At 41.8% G+C, this 15,335-nt stretch overlaps 1 protein-coding gene across 1 annotated transcript in view; it reads right to left on the bottom strand.

Moving 5' to 3' along the window:
• The window catches only part of dnah9l (dynein, axonemal, heavy polypeptide 9 like), a 34,013-nt gene extending 20,076 nt beyond the window's left edge, over positions 1 to 13,937 (bottom strand). Inside the window, exons 1-32 of the mRNA XM_046857816.1 lie at positions 13,820 to 13,937; positions 13,473 to 13,727; positions 12,377 to 12,546; positions 11,903 to 12,125; positions 11,695 to 11,811; positions 11,198 to 11,284; positions 10,889 to 11,047; positions 10,675 to 10,758; positions 9,692 to 9,850; positions 9,090 to 9,212; positions 8,897 to 9,019; positions 8,550 to 8,777; positions 8,340 to 8,428; positions 7,789 to 7,915; positions 7,513 to 7,668; positions 7,271 to 7,396; positions 6,615 to 6,722; positions 6,408 to 6,539; positions 6,094 to 6,254; positions 5,329 to 5,485; positions 5,107 to 5,252; positions 4,770 to 4,886; positions 4,549 to 4,687; positions 4,288 to 4,380; positions 3,878 to 4,072; positions 3,151 to 3,228; positions 2,934 to 3,066; positions 2,729 to 2,856; positions 2,458 to 2,606; positions 1,677 to 1,827; positions 1,402 to 1,533; positions 136 to 309 (exon numbers count right to left, since the gene is read on the bottom strand). Coding sequence (XP_046713772.1) covers positions 136 to 309; positions 1,402 to 1,533; positions 1,677 to 1,827; positions 2,458 to 2,606; positions 2,729 to 2,856; positions 2,934 to 3,066; positions 3,151 to 3,228; positions 3,878 to 4,072; positions 4,288 to 4,380; positions 4,549 to 4,687; positions 4,770 to 4,886; positions 5,107 to 5,252; positions 5,329 to 5,485; positions 6,094 to 6,254; positions 6,408 to 6,539; positions 6,615 to 6,722; positions 7,271 to 7,396; positions 7,513 to 7,668; positions 7,789 to 7,915; positions 8,340 to 8,428; positions 8,550 to 8,777; positions 8,897 to 9,019; positions 9,090 to 9,212; positions 9,692 to 9,850; positions 10,675 to 10,758; positions 10,889 to 11,047; positions 11,198 to 11,284; positions 11,695 to 11,811; positions 11,903 to 12,125; positions 12,377 to 12,546; positions 13,473 to 13,727; positions 13,820 to 13,894 — 4,494 coding nt within the window. The 5' untranslated portion in view covers positions 13,895 to 13,937. The remainder of the gene's footprint in view (positions 1 to 135; positions 310 to 1,401; positions 1,534 to 1,676; positions 1,828 to 2,457; positions 2,607 to 2,728; positions 2,857 to 2,933; positions 3,067 to 3,150; positions 3,229 to 3,877; positions 4,073 to 4,287; positions 4,381 to 4,548; positions 4,688 to 4,769; positions 4,887 to 5,106; positions 5,253 to 5,328; positions 5,486 to 6,093; positions 6,255 to 6,407; positions 6,540 to 6,614; positions 6,723 to 7,270; positions 7,397 to 7,512; positions 7,669 to 7,788; positions 7,916 to 8,339; positions 8,429 to 8,549; positions 8,778 to 8,896; positions 9,020 to 9,089; positions 9,213 to 9,691; positions 9,851 to 10,674; positions 10,759 to 10,888; positions 11,048 to 11,197; positions 11,285 to 11,694; positions 11,812 to 11,902; positions 12,126 to 12,376; positions 12,547 to 13,472; positions 13,728 to 13,819) is intronic.
• Between the last annotated feature and the right edge of the window lie 1,398 nt (positions 13,938 to 15,335).

Here is a 15,335-nt window from a genome sequence, read left to right as displayed (position 1 = left end):
AACAGACGAGCTCCTGTAGCTCAAACTGCTGAAGAAGTTCATGCTGTTCATGCTCGACTGTTTTAGCAGCAAAAGGGGACCAACACAATTTTGAGCCATTATGTAAAGCCTGATCAGTGTATATGTGGGTAATACCTGCAGTGGAACATCAGGCTCCAGCTCATATGGAGGTGTGCGCTCGCTCCAGTGAGTGAACTTCTTTGTGTTGGGGTCGATGTAGTAGTCAAATACGGTTCCCTGAGAAGGGAACTTCACCGCCCGCATCTCCTTATTCCACCAACGGCTGAACTCGCCACGATAATCTCGAAGCTAATACCGAGAGGGGAAAAATGAATGAGAGAGACAAATAGCATGGAGACAATTTGAATAAAATTTGACAAATTGAACTAATTTATTTTTATGAGAAACAATGATGGGGTTTTTGAATTGCACTAAACTTTTCATAAGAGACCTGTATCTGTATGTATGTTTAAACATCGACACAGCTCCATTAGCATAATGAAAGCTATAGTTTAGCGAAACTATACTGCAAGCAGACATTTCATGGTCAACTCACTTATTCACCCGCCTCCATACTACTCCATCTTCTTGCATATCTTCCCTCACCACATCCACAAAACCTCCTCCATAGCCTTCCTCCGCATTCTCCTTCCGATATACCCCATGACCCTCCTCATGTCAAGTCAAGTCAAGTCAAGTTTATTTGTATAGCGCTTTTCACAACAGACATTGTCTCAAAGCAGCTTTACAGAAATCAACAGGTCATCACCAAACCATCTCAATCGCACCTCCCTCACCTTGTCTCCAAAACGTCCTACATGTGTGGTCTCCCTAATAATCTCATTTCTAATCCTGTAGATCCTCATCACTCCATTAAAAATCTTCACCTCTGCCACCTCCAGTTCTGCCGCCTGTCTTTTTGTGTTTTTGTCAATGCCAAACGGTCGACTCACACTCATGAGAAATTCATATACAACCCCAATTCCAAAGAAGTTCGGATACTGTGTAAAAGGGAAACATAGACTTTTCATCATTTAAAAACATTTGGTGCAAAACCAGAAATACAACAAAGGAAACCCAGAACTGTTGAGCAGCTAGAACCCCGTATTAGACACATATGAGACAAAAGTCTTGATCTCCTCAGTGCCCACATGTACACGGACAGCAGAGTTGATGCTACAAATGATAAAATACCTTACATTTTCACTTAAAAATGTAGATATTCTAATGTTTTATTGTAAATAAAACATGGATTTATGAGATTTGCAATTTACTGCATTACATTTTTATTTACATTTTCCACATTGTCTCAAGTTTTTTTAAACTTTGGTTGTAATTTCAAACTGGTTTGAATTTGGTCGGATTTTATAAAATGGGATCAACTTCATTTTTCATACTCACATGGTCCTGAAAAAGAGCCCCTCCAAACGCCCACACACAGGCAAACACAAAGTAGATCTCATAGAGTTCACGCGGAGAGTCGGCAGGAGTGTTCTCATCCGTCAACAAGCAGTCCAGCAAGCAGCACAGTGTCTATAGCGCACACACAAAAAAACACACCCACACACACACACACACACACACACACACACACACACACACACACACACACACACAATTAGCAGATTTTTTTGTATCTATTCGAATGTAATGGAATATGGAAGTCCATATTGTACCTGCACCATGCTTGTCTCAGGTATAGGCGTGATGGTCTTTAGGTTGCACCTGACCTGCTCCAGACAGTATGGAACATACTTATCAAAAAGTATCGTCAGATTCGCTCGCTCTGATTGCGCCTGGCGTGTGTCGATCCAGCTTGTCACATAGCTGAAAAACATCAGGGGATTTTTTTACTAAGAAGCTGTGATGCATGTGCAGTATTAAATATTAGGGATTGTAATATTCAGAGATTCCCATCGGTGCATCGGCATAAAGGTTAACTATGATGCATCGATTAAAAAAAAGGGCATTTTGTATCACAATGCATTGTTTTGAACATATTTGCATCAGTAAAAATGCTGCTACGTGAATATGACGAATCACAACACTACGAAGAACGAGGCGTGTCCTGAGAGTCACATAGAATACAGATTAACATGGCAGAGGTAGAGCTGTAACTTCCTGGAGACACAACAGCAAAAAGAGCATCTGGTTTTACTTCAACCACAAAGGCATGTTTCTGAAGGGGAAACCCATAAGAAGTCAGAAGGCACCAAAGTAAACTAATGATTTTCTGTCTGTCTGAACCAAAGAATCAAATCGAATCTGTTGAATCGAATCAGAATCGAATCACACTGCATCGTAGTGGAGATGCACTTTCCTGATATACTAATTTGTGTAAGTACAATGAAAATATTATGTTTTCCGAAGCTATTCACTACCCGTGCTAGGATAATGATTAGAAATAGGCCTGGTTTGGCATATAGGAAGTGGGCGGAGCTTTCAGGTGTCACTCACGAGCTCCAGCCAAGGTCCTGTGGATTGACATAAAGGATTCCGGCTCTGGATACAGTCGCAGGTGTGGCAGCTTTTAGATGACTGATCTCAAACAGCAGACGCATTGAAGCCGTTAGAGAGATGCGCTCGTTACTGGCCAGGGTCAGCACCTATCAGACAATAAAACATACAATTTGGTAAATTCTTTTTATTTTAATTTAAAACACGCTAATTGGTTAGTTAGTAATGACTAGGACACGCCTCCATGCTGGTTTTTTTTTCATAGTGTGACCTTGTTATCGTCCATCACAGTGTTGAGGGATTCAATCCACATCGGATCGATGTCACCATCCAGCACGATCCACTTGGGCCCGTCATGAGATAAAGCCGACAGCTCCCTCATGGTTGATGAGAAAAGGCCTGTAATGTGTAGGTAAAGCATTCGAATAAACAAACGTTGGGTGTTTGTAGATACAATACCGCGTCCGAACGCTTACCATCTTTCCACTCTCGTGTTGCAGGATGCAGGAATCCGAAAAGCTCATCTGTGGTCACCGCTTTTGGGTTCATGTCGCTCCACACAGGCTTCAGCTTCATGTTCGAGTAAGTTCGATGCAACGTTTTGAGGATCTATACGCAGAGGTGATTAAAAGCACGACTCGCATCATAGCGTTTGGATTTGTGTTCGTCTGAGAATTCGAAGTGTTTAGATACCTGGCTCTTTCCTGTTCCAGCTCCACCAACCACAAAAACAGAATGCCTCACAGCAAGCAGCTCTTCTAACTGAGTCACCTGCGGACAGCAGATTGATCATATCGAACATCTTCCACACACACAGAAAAGTTGATAAACACCAATCATACCGATTATTTCTTCATCATGGCACCTGTTAGTGGGTGGATTTATTTATTAGGCAGCAAGTGAACATTTTGTCCCTGAAGTTGATGTTATAAGCAGGAAAAATGGGCGAGCGTAAGGATTGGAGGAAGTTTGACAAATTGTGACGTCTAGACGTCTGGGTCAGAGCATCTCCAAAACTGCAGCTCTTGTGGGATGATCCCGGGCTGCAGTGGTCAGTATCTATCAAAAGTCTTCCAAGGAAGGAACAGTGGTGAACCAACGACAGCGTCACGGGTCCATTATTGTCCATTATTAATATCCACAATGAGCGAGCCAGTGGCGACAATGGGCAAGAAAAACTTCCTGAGATAGCATAAGAAAATTAACCTTGAGAGAAACCAGACTCTAAAGGGAACCCATCCTCTTTTGAGTGGCGCAGAAAGTCCATTCATTACAGTTCCATCAACCTTCATGCAAACTGTAGTCCTAAACTATTGTATCAGACTGAATCACAATGAATTAATTATGATGTTCTGTCCCAAACCCTGAACTCATGTTAGGTTTTAGTAAGGAATCTGTTTTTCAACAAACATAAACCAACCTTAAGGATGAAGTTCTCTTCTGGCTGCAGCCGCAGCTCGCTGATCGCCTGACGAACGTTCTGCTCAAGCTGCAGGTCTCTCTTGCGTGGAATATCCAACAGTGGAAACAGATCGCTGATCAGACCCAGGAATATCGTCACGTCACTTGTCACGATCTTCGGCAGGTTGAAATCCCGTAAGGCACGCATCAGCACCTGGACAGCGCATAGGTAGTCCGTTATATACAGATGTTTTCCAAAAGTTATATTAAAGGGTACACAGTTTAGAAACAGGAAAACAACTGTCAAGTATTTAACATAAACAAAAGGTCACTGATGGTATAGAGTGAGAATAGTATAACAAGTCTATTATTGTCCTTTTAGAGAGATTACTGGTTAAAGAAAGTATGGCCACTGGTTTCCATGAGCACCTGCTCTTCAGGACAGCTCTTGTCCTCTCTTTTCAGTGACCCAGCAACAACCAGCACTGACTTAATCGCCCGTAGACCCCAATCATAGTGATCCTGCAATACCAAAAAAATGCCACATTTTCATGCAAATCCACTTCCTGTATCCCAGATGTTCTCTGTTAAAGATGGCTGCCATTCAAAAATCCATTGTTTTTCTTTTTAAATTGTTCATTTCTTTAAACTCAAAACACCATGTGCTTCAGTTCAGTTGTAAGTCAGTACCTGTTTGGAGAGCAGCTCTTTGCAGAGCGTGTACAGGCTGATGAACTTGCGTGCGAGCAGACGAGCATCTATAAATCCCTCTGCCACCAGCATGATCTCGCAGATCAACTCAAAATCAGGAATCACCATAGCACACGGCCTGAAACACACAGAAATCACTTTTACTTATTTCAGTATTATGCTAAAATTGTTGTGATTGTGCTTTTCAAAGCAGGTTGAACCTGAATAGCGCTTTCAGGTTCTCCGGAAGTTCTGCTCTACCAGCATATCCTGGGTTTAGAGTGATGAAGATCCCCACGGTCGGCTTCAGGTCGATATCCTCCCCGAGAAAGTAAAATCTGATTAATATCATGAAACGGAATGACATGAATGTGGATTAGAGACATTTTTTCATCTTCAATTAGTAGAAAAAAGATAAATCAAACAATCAATCAGAAATATAACAGTGCAGGAGGAAAAATATATTTATAATTTGTTGTTAAAATGTGATTACTGCAACAGCTATTGAAATCATTGTATTCACAGTGACCCATGTGACAAGACGTGCGCCAATATAACCTCTGTTTTTTGTTGCGAATGGCATCTTGGATAGTTTTGACCTGTACAGCAACCACAGACAAAACGTCCACAGAGATCCTGTTAAACTCATCAAAGCAGCCCCACACTCCTGTCTGAGCCAGACCCTTATAAATATTACCTATGGACTGAGAAAAAAAAAGATAAGAGATAAGAAATTATTCACCTAAACAATTCAGTTTACATTCTAAAAAGTACCCTAACCTTGTAATCCATTTGTTCTGAGCAGTTGAACACGTAGACCATAATGCCCAGCGAACGTCCCAGGTCTTTGGTGGTCTCGGTCTTGCCAGTGCCAGCGGGACCAGAGGGGGCACCACTCATCGTCAGATGGAGAGACTGAGTCAGTGTGATGTAACATCTGTGCATGAGAATCAGATGATTGAATATTCTTCATATGAGAGTAGTAAAAACATATATAATATATTGGGATCTTCTCTGCAGGAATTATTTGTTATTTACATTAATTTATTATTGCATTGTCTGAACATGATATGGGCAGGTGGTGTCTTACATTTTACATTTGTGGCATTAGGCAGCAGTTGAGAGTTAGAGGCCTTGTTTAAGGGCCCTGAAATTGCATTTTGGTGGTGCCGGGGTTTGAATTCTTAACCTTCCAATCCAAAGTCCAATCGCTTATCCACTAAGCAATTCCACCTATGCCATCTACCCAGGAAACAGCATCCAGTTTAGTGGTTAGGAAAATAGATCTTTGGACTCAAAGGTTGAGAGTTTAAATCCCAGCCACACCACGTTGTCACTCCTGGGCCCCTGAGCAAGGCCCTTCACCCCATAGCTACCCAATTGTATGAATAAAATTAATGTAAGTCTGGATAAGGGCATCTGCCAAATGCTGTAAATGTAAATAATATGAAAAAAAGTAAATCACTTGAAAGGTTAATGGGATGAAAGGAAACAGGTTTGAACGCAATGTTTGAGAGAAAGAATGAGAGAGGGAATATGACTAACCGGTCAGTGAGCGGCGTTATAACGAGTCGATTAGTGTTACCCAGGTATTCATAGGAGAACTGAAACTGGGCATCGCAGATGTTGACATAACAGTGTTTTTGTCTTTCGTCCCAGCGATGGCGTAACTGAGACAACCAAGCAAACGCCTGGCCGTTCGTCACCTGGCGGACAATCAGGACGACGTTGTTAGATTACCAATACCGACCAATACCTAATACCTAATAGCATATCTTTGTATCTTTGTTCAGACCGTGCCTGGTCTTTAAATGCCATTTTACAGAGACATTACAAACAATCAGCATCGTCATGGCTACCTTCTGAGAGATGAGCTTGGCCACAACGTCACGGGCGTGAACATCGATGGTACACAGTGTCATGATCTTCTGCCGATCACCAGGACTGAGCTCGCCTAGCAGCATGTTTATCAGCGAGTTCAGCTGGTGGATCTGCAACGATCACATATATATATATCTTACTGACTGAGTGACTACACGATTACGCAGGTTTGACTGAACAATGACCTGTTTTTTATTGTAGTCTTTCAGCGCCGTCTCGAAACCCTCCTCCACCCGTTCAAAGGCAATATCAACATCCATCGCCCACCAAATCTGACTACCAGTCAGGGCCACCTAAAACACACACACACAAAAGTCATGTCTGTATCAGCGGTGTAAATCCAGAAAGAGCTTGAATAAATCCTAAACACTTGGAGAACCAGCTTTTGTTGAAGCTGAATAAAAATATTTTTCCTCTCTGAGACTGAGAGATGCATCAAATCCCAGTCAGCTCTGAATATTTGGGTTTTTGAAGATTCCTCTTTAAAAGATTGCTTTACTACTGTGTCACCATTTTGTCTCTGTTTTATTCTGACATGTTGAAGAGACTGTTGTGTTGATTTTTGTCTCATGCAGTGTCGTGGTGCACAATTCGATTTCTTTTTTAATGAAATGTAACCCCACAAATCAACTGCTTTGGCTTTTCACAAACATGTGTCTCCTTTTGGGGACTAGTGCATATTTAGGACTGCTTTTAATATGATACAATTAAAGTACTGTTCAAATCAGATACTCGAATACTTTTACTCGAATATGATTTGGAGCTACTTTTACACATCAGCTCTGAATGGTCCACACTCTTCCTTTGTCTACATTAGAGAACATATTGCATAAACACACACCTGTGCAGGATAGTCGAAGAGCCATTGGTCACGTGATTTGTCCTCGTAGGCTGCTACGGCTTCGGCGATCTCCTGCCGCACCGTCCAGCGCATGGCAAGTTCCAACCCTCCCAACCAACACTCAGCCTGGGATGGAGGAAAAGAGAAAAATGCAAAAGCGGGTTTTAAAATGCATTGTTGTCCAGACTGGTCTTTAAATGATTATTTAATAACAAAGTATAGTTATAATGTGTGTGTGTTACCTGTCCCTCACACACACATGGCTCGGAAAATGGCACATACTCCCCCTCTCTGCTGTACATCCCCACTGCAACCTCAACCTTTCCCTCCTCTTCACCCTCATCTCTGAACTTCAAATCAGCCAGATTATCAAAGAGCTTCAGCAGGTGCCGTGTGACCTGATACACAAACAAAGTTTGTTATAAAACACCAGTTTTATCCACCCAAAGCACAGGCTATGTACTAAGTCTCAATACCGTGAGCAATATAAAGTAAAGGCTCATCTATAGATGAGCTACCTGTCTGGGCTGTGTTCCCTTGGAAACAATCTCCAACAGATCAGCAGCGGAGACGAAGTAAAATCGTGGAAACGTCAGACGCTTTGTTTCCAGATACTCAGCCAGAGATTTTTCACACACAGACAACCTGAAAATGACAGTTGTCCTAAAAACTGACACAAAAAAATATTACAATATCTATTTTTTTCAACTTGGTCTTGAAAATTTGGTCTGTGACATGATATTCCAGAAGAAAACTCTAAATTCTTTTGATTTTCAGTATCAGATCATGTAGTTCAACCCCCAGGCCTACCGTGGTGCCCTACCTGATACAATCCACCTCTTAATACCATCATTATGATGTTAAAAAAAAGTTCTCACTTGCTTGACAAAAACACTATGAATCGAATAACCTATGGGGAAAAATTTTATACATATTCAAGGACAAAAATAGATTCAAATGTAAGTCATTGATTCTGAAAGCGTATAGAAGAAGCAACGAAGGCCTTACTGACCCTTATAGCCTGAGACTGTCGTTTTTAAAGTCTTTTTTAACACAGACTCAAATGTACCTTTGCAGAAGAGACTCAAGTTTCTCCAGGTATCCGGGCTGGTTGGTGACTTCAATCACATTTGCAGTTTCTACAACTTTTATCATCAACTCCTAGAAACCCCCAACCACAAACACCAGACAAGAAAAAACATTTCTGGCCAATAAAATACAGCAGATTTAAGATATCAATCAAATTTGTTTTTTCAGCACTGGACAGTTCCCGGGCAGCTACCTGAAAGTCGAGGTGGATTCCTTGAAAAAGCTCGGCATCGTGTGCCAACTGGTTCCGGATGTCCTCCGAGTTGGTGAAGATGCTCCGTAGGTGAGCCCAGGTGCGTTGCACTCCAAGCCAAGTGGCAATTACCAGATCTGCTAGCATGAGGCGCCGTTGCCAGCCACTCACCTCGACCAGGAAGTACTCCACGTGCTTGCTCATCAGGATATTCTGCAGCTGCACCTGTATACACAAACACACACACACACTCATTCATATCCATGCATAGCCAAAACACATAAAAATTGCATCATATTGTATTTATTACGTCACTTCCTGTAATGTTGCATCTGTATAATCACCTGATTGTCCTCCAGGGTTTCAATCAGGTTCTCATCCGCTTTCAGAAGAGGCGTTCCAGTGCTGGAGTGAGTCTCATACGAGAGAGACATCCCAGACCATGTCTGTTTGATCTCAGCCAGAATCTACACACAAACATGAGTTCTGCTGTATGTGAAACACAGTGATATTTAGTGTGTCTGGTGTTAGCACTACCTTCTCGATGGCCATCTCTTTGACCGCTTTGTCCACAATGTTCTTCACTTCTTCTTCTACGCGATGCAGCTGAAGCTCTAGCAGATCACCCAGAGTGGTGTGTTCATTCATCATGAAGCTCACCTACCAACAGGGAGAGAGGGAAGGAAGGAAGGAAGAAGGGAAGAAAAGAAGGATGGAAGGAAGAAAGAAAGCTGTTCTGCCATCTTGATTAACAGTCTTAGGACTGGCCCGTGTCATGTGCGCCGCCTATCGCTTATCAGTAATAGGACACATATTAGCCACTTAGTACTCCGTGTAGAACCGCCACACTAGCACCCAGTTTTATACCTGTAAAGTGAAAAGTCCCAGGTTGACTCGAACGCCCTCGTGCATTGTCTACAACTGCATTGCGTATCCGTAAGTGCAAAAAAAGACGAATTTGGAAAGCAGCTTTGGTTGGTTTCAGTGCAATGCGTGGTCTCCTGTGATATTGTGTTACTGCACTGTGAATGAGGATGTTGTGGAAGTAACTGGTTGTGTAATATGTATAGATGGTACGCTTCCTCTGTGTTGTGTTGTTCTGTGTATTTCTGAGACCATGTACGATTAAGATGCTTTACCCTGGTTGTGTGCATGAGCTGCTGCCAGTGTCGCTCTCGGACTGCTGAGTTCTGCAATTCATTAACAGCTCTCAGGGACGTCAGCAGATTTTTTACAGTAGACTCAAGACCGGCGTAGACGTCCCACACACGCACCACCTTATCCAGAGTCTTCATCTCCTGCATACACAACCCCAAACACATTTCACTTTCTTTCCCACGATGTTCAAAGTTCATAACTTTTTCAGTAACATACAGAGGAACATCCAGTCTGGAGCGTAGTCTGGATTTTTTACCAAAAAATAAAATAAAATGAAATGTTCAGAAGATGTTTGTGATTTTTGGAAGGAGTCTCATGTAAAGCTTCAGATTTCGGCATGTTTTTTAGCTGAATCTCTCAAATGGGAAAAAATGTTCAAGACCGGTGAAGAAACAACAGTTTTTAGTGATAACAGGAACTGATTTGATTTGCAAATCATTCCACAACATATACAAACAATGCCAAACAAAAGTTTGGCCACACCTCCTTTTTCTTTTTATTATTTTCAACAATAAAGAAACTCTATTGTAGACAATCGTTAATATTAAACATATACTGGGTTGTTTTTGTTGATTACATAATTCCATACATGTTTTTGTCATAGTTTGGATGTCTTCACTATTAATGTATGATATTAAGTAAATAAAATAAAGAAAAAACAGGGTGTCCATACTTTTTACTGGTATTGTACATGAACAAAATAGTTCTTAATCTACAGAAAGTATAAAAAGTTGTTCTGTAATAAAAAAAAATTATAAAATGTTGAAATGCTCTGGTAAAAGAAGAATAAAACACTTTCTAGGAGAAACTTTATCATGTATCTAATGTGATTAAATAGGGATTATAATAGTACTGAAAATCCTTTATTTGAGGAGAAAAACAAAAGAGTGAAAGTTAATAAATAGATAAAATGCAGTGAGTGTGTAGGATATTTTAAGATTTTGAAGGTGGTCATCAGCTGCACCTTCGCAAACCTCCGGAGCTCCATGTCCATCTGCTCCACGTTGATTTCTTTCCATGGTGTCTTCCTCCAGTCCAAGATACTGGACTACATGTGGAAGGATGATGCACAAAGATCATGATTAAAAAGTGAATCCAGATCACCTGTTTTTTCAGCCCTACGCTGTTTGCATTTTTCCAGGTAGAAGAAGTGATGAGTGTTAGTAAATGTACGGTACCCTGACGAAGATGACCATATCCCACACCACTTTGAGGAGGATTATATCAGAGCGGCACTGCCGAAGCTGTTTGTAGTCTGGGAAGCTGACCTCAAACAGTTTGGAGGTTTCCTGCAGCTTGAACATCTCGGTTTCTAAATGAGCCACTGTGCGATTGGCCTAAACATAATCCACACACACACACACACACACACACACACACACACACACACACAAATGAGTCATGCAATGAGGGGAATCGCAAACCAACATTACTAAAGTTATTATAAAGGCAGTTTGACTGGTCACATGAACTGAGTAAGGAAACACCTTATCGATGAGTTTGTAGGGTTCTTCAGTGTTGATCCTAAAGATGGACTCCGCACGAAAGCGCTCCCGAAACTCATGTTGTTTAATCTGCGTACAGTGAGACAGAGAAACGGAAATTCAGCTCAAATCAGTCAGAGTTAAATACAACTTTTGCTTACTGCCAATGAAGCAGTATGTATCTAAGAACAGCCAAGTCTCGGTTAGGAATTGTTCTTCTCCATGTCTAGAAGCTACCAGGTGGAAATACAGGGTGGTGCAGAAAAACGGGAAATTTTGGAACTATAAGTTGCCCGGAATGTTTGGAACCAGTGTGAGCTCGTTTCGAATCCCTTGCCGTTAGTTATGATGGAGCAGTGGAGCGGTAACGAGCGATCACTGTTAAAAGGATGGTTGATAGTGTGAGTGCTGCACGTTCGGCGTCATTACCAGTTAGGACGTCATGATCGTGTCCCATCTGCTCATTTCAGAGAAACAAAAGTCTACTTGAGAATCCTCACCTCGAAGTGAACACACTTCCTTCTAATGACAGCCACCTCGCTGGACTGCAGAGGAGCGACCTCGTGTTTCACAGTGAAGGCCACTTTCTTGAGATTCTTCCATTTATCAGGTAGTTCCTAAAAGAAGGGTAAAGTCCAAAAGTCTGCTCATTTCAACCAGGTGTGTGTGTGTGTGTGTGTGTGTGTGTGTGTGTGTGTGTGTGTGTGCCTCCAGCAGGGCATAGACGTGGTCTGGCAGCTGTTGGCTGTAGGTTTTCAGCAGGTCAGAAGTAGATCTCAGGGGTTTAAACTGATGCTCGGTGTTCTGCTGTCGGTCTCGAATCGCCATCAGGTGACCCATAATTTCCACCAGACCGGCGTAATCTCCATCCTGCACACTCTTCCCTAAACCACACTCAGCATCCTCGATGAAGTGTGACAAGTCCTGCACGCTAAAACGGTGACAGAAAGACGGAAGGCTGGATACATGGTTTTGAGGTTTTCTATGAAATAATATTGGTGCCAAAATATTACATCAGGTTCAACCTCCTCAAAGTCGTGCTGGATAAGGGCGGTTGCCAAATGCAATAAATATAAATGTACACAACTTGTGTGTGTGTGTGTGTGTGTGTGTGTGTGTGTGTGTGTGTGTGTGTGAGAGAGAGAGAGAGAGAGAGAGAGAGAGAGAGAGACACACACACACCTGTCACTGACGTGATTGAGCAGATGCTCTTTGAACATCCAGCTCCATTTTTTAATGATGTTCATGAGGGAGATTTTAAATGGTTTGATGTCGACCTGACACCAGCCACCAAACACCCTTTTCTCCTCCAGCTTCTGCACCACCACGTAAAGACTCTCAAACTCGTTTATCTAAACCACACACACACAAACACACACACACACACACACACACACACATAAAAACGACAAGGTGAAATTATTATTCAGAACTGCTGTGCTCACATTTAACACTCATTGGATGTGTTTGAAATGGCTTCCATTTAGATACAGTATTAAAAGGGGCAGATTTACCGGGGTGGCACGTGGTAGCAACTGCCACCCTAAGAAAAAACATCGCCACTCCATCTGCCACCCCAGCACTGGTATACCAATGTTTAAAACATAAATGTAATCAGTTTTCTCTACCGATTTACAGCAGCAGCCCTTCAATGTGATGACATAAAAAAGCATATTAGCAGAAAGCATTAAATTTAGCTTTTCTATTAAAGCACAGTCCGAACAAACGACTCTTATGAACTGATTCATTTTGGTGAATCGAACACTGGTGAATCAGTGCTACCAGCCTGATCACAAACAAATGACTTGCCTCCTTTAACGAATGGAAGCATTTGTTAAAATATACATGTAAGTATAATATATATAATATTATAGTTATAGACTTGTGTGTACTAACAGCCATTAGGATTGTCCGAACCTTCGACAAGTGATCGATGTGCCGATTTAAATGTGGTTTCTGTGTATTTGTTATGTGTTTTTCACCAGTACTTCAGACATTGAGGCTTTGCATCTAAATATCATCTGCTTGTCATGCTTAGTAAATTAAACTGGGCATAGACCTAAACTTGCTACAGATTGGGGTAGAGCTCAACAAGCACCATGCAAGGATGCTTGCCTCAATGTTTCCTCCTCTCATCACCCCATAAATAATTTTCTAGATCCGTCCCAGCAGTAATGGCACTTTTATGGGTTTTGAGATTATTGTGACAGTATCAGACTGTAATTTTCCAGGAGTTCCAAAAGCTCCCTGAAGCAGAAGTGTACATTTTCCGACTTACTTGCTGTTTGAAATTGTCTAACTTGGGTGGATTCTTAGTGAGCTCATAATCTGCGTACAGCTCTGCCTCCTCTGCTGAAAGCGCATGGCCGTAGAGCAGGAACTGTCTCATAAACTCCGCCCTGTCTCCGGTCCACAGGTAACGATACGAACTGAATGACTTCTGAAACTCTTTGACCTTAGAAATGGTCGCCCGGGCACGGGTGCGAATCAGCTGAGACAAGTCGCACAACTCTGAGACCTGGCTGATTTCCACCTGCAAGGTGCATCACACACACAAGTATTCAGTACATATGTGCTTTCCAGAGTTGCAGCGAAATACACACCAAGACAGACACACACACACACCTGGTAGGTTTCTGTGTTTTTGTGCTTGGCCACACGGTTCATGTAGGAGGCCATTTTGAAAATATCAGCCACCATTTTGTCTATGATGTGATAGAAGTTGCCGGTCTTGGAGAGGTCAAGCGAGGGGTGGAAGGTCATATTGGACGTAAGGGTCAGCTGGACTTCGAACAGTGGCGCTACGTGTTGAGACGAATCCGTGTTATTGACTAGGTATTGTAGAGAGCAGCGTACGGCATTGCAGAATCCATCCAGGACTATGCGGTCCACATGTTGGGTGTAAACTTCCCAAGAATCGGAGTCGACTTCAGCGCCCAGAAGGACCGCATTTTCCTGGGATGAAAAAAAATATACGGAGAAAATGTAGTTTTTTTGTGTGGTTTGGAATTTTAGATATAAAATAGGAACTAAGAAGAATAAAACAAAATGAAGAAAAGGAAATAAACCTGTACAAGTGTGTGTATCTTCACTCCTGTGTCTGAGACAAGCTTGTACTGCTGTTTAAACTTCTCCTCCACGTCAGCCATGTGAAGCAGGTCCCCGCGAAGACTGCTCCTCCGGGCAACACAAGCCGACTGGCTGAAAACTCCCATCAGTCCCTGCATGGTGTCCAGGTTCGCCTGGCTCTTCTGGACTCGTTCGGATAAGTCATGCACCAGGTCGCGTGTGCTGCACGTGAAAATCACATTACATTACATTACATGCTGCTGCAGGACAACCTGGATACTGAGATTAGCATTGTTTATAAACATTAATATCAAACTCCAATTCCAAAAAAGTTCAAGTTAAATAAAAACAGAATGTAAAGATTTGCAAATCTGATAATTTCATCAGATTTTACATCAAATTGCAAAAGTTTAGAGTACATAATACTAAAGAACATAACATTGAAACGAAAAACACAATAAAGAAAACCCAGAACTGTTGATCAGCTAGAATCCTGTATCAGACACATATGGGACAACATTCCTCTCCTCAATCTTCAGCAACTGGTCTCCTTAGTTCCCAGATGTATAAGGGCTGAAGACGTGATGCTACACATGGCCTAGTCCCAACTTTTTTTGAGACGTGTTGAAGTCATAAAATTCAAAAAGACCTAATTTTTTTCCTTAAAACGTGCATATTCTCGGTTTAAACATTTGATTTGATGTTTTCTTTGTTTTATTGTGAATTAATTATGGGTTTATAAGATTTGCAAATTGCATTGAATTTTAATTTACATTTTGAACTTTTTTTTAGAACTTTTTTTTCTTTTAACCTTCAGGACACCTCTGCACCCTCTACCAGGAGATGTGGCGAGACATTTTTAATTTGCTGTCTAAATGTCTTTTCAACCGAGTGTACAAATTTAATCCGAAAATCACAATGAAGGTACACAACCTCTTAATGTAATCCCAGAGCTCCTCTTGACTCCACTTGAGGTCCTTGAGGGCGGGGCTTAGAGCACGCCTCACTTCCTCCATCTCCGCTTCGACTAATCGCAGCTCGACGTCCAGAATGGTGCTGTGGAGCTTATTGT

The sequence above is a fragment of the Silurus meridionalis genome, chromosome 1 (assembly GCF_014805685.1).
Source record: "Silurus meridionalis isolate SWU-2019-XX chromosome 1, ASM1480568v1, whole genome shotgun sequence".
NCBI lineage: Eukaryota > Metazoa > Chordata > Actinopteri > Siluriformes > Siluridae > Silurus > Silurus meridionalis.
Note: the sequence above shows the minus strand (reverse complement) of the source record. Positions and strands in the feature narration are given on the sequence as shown.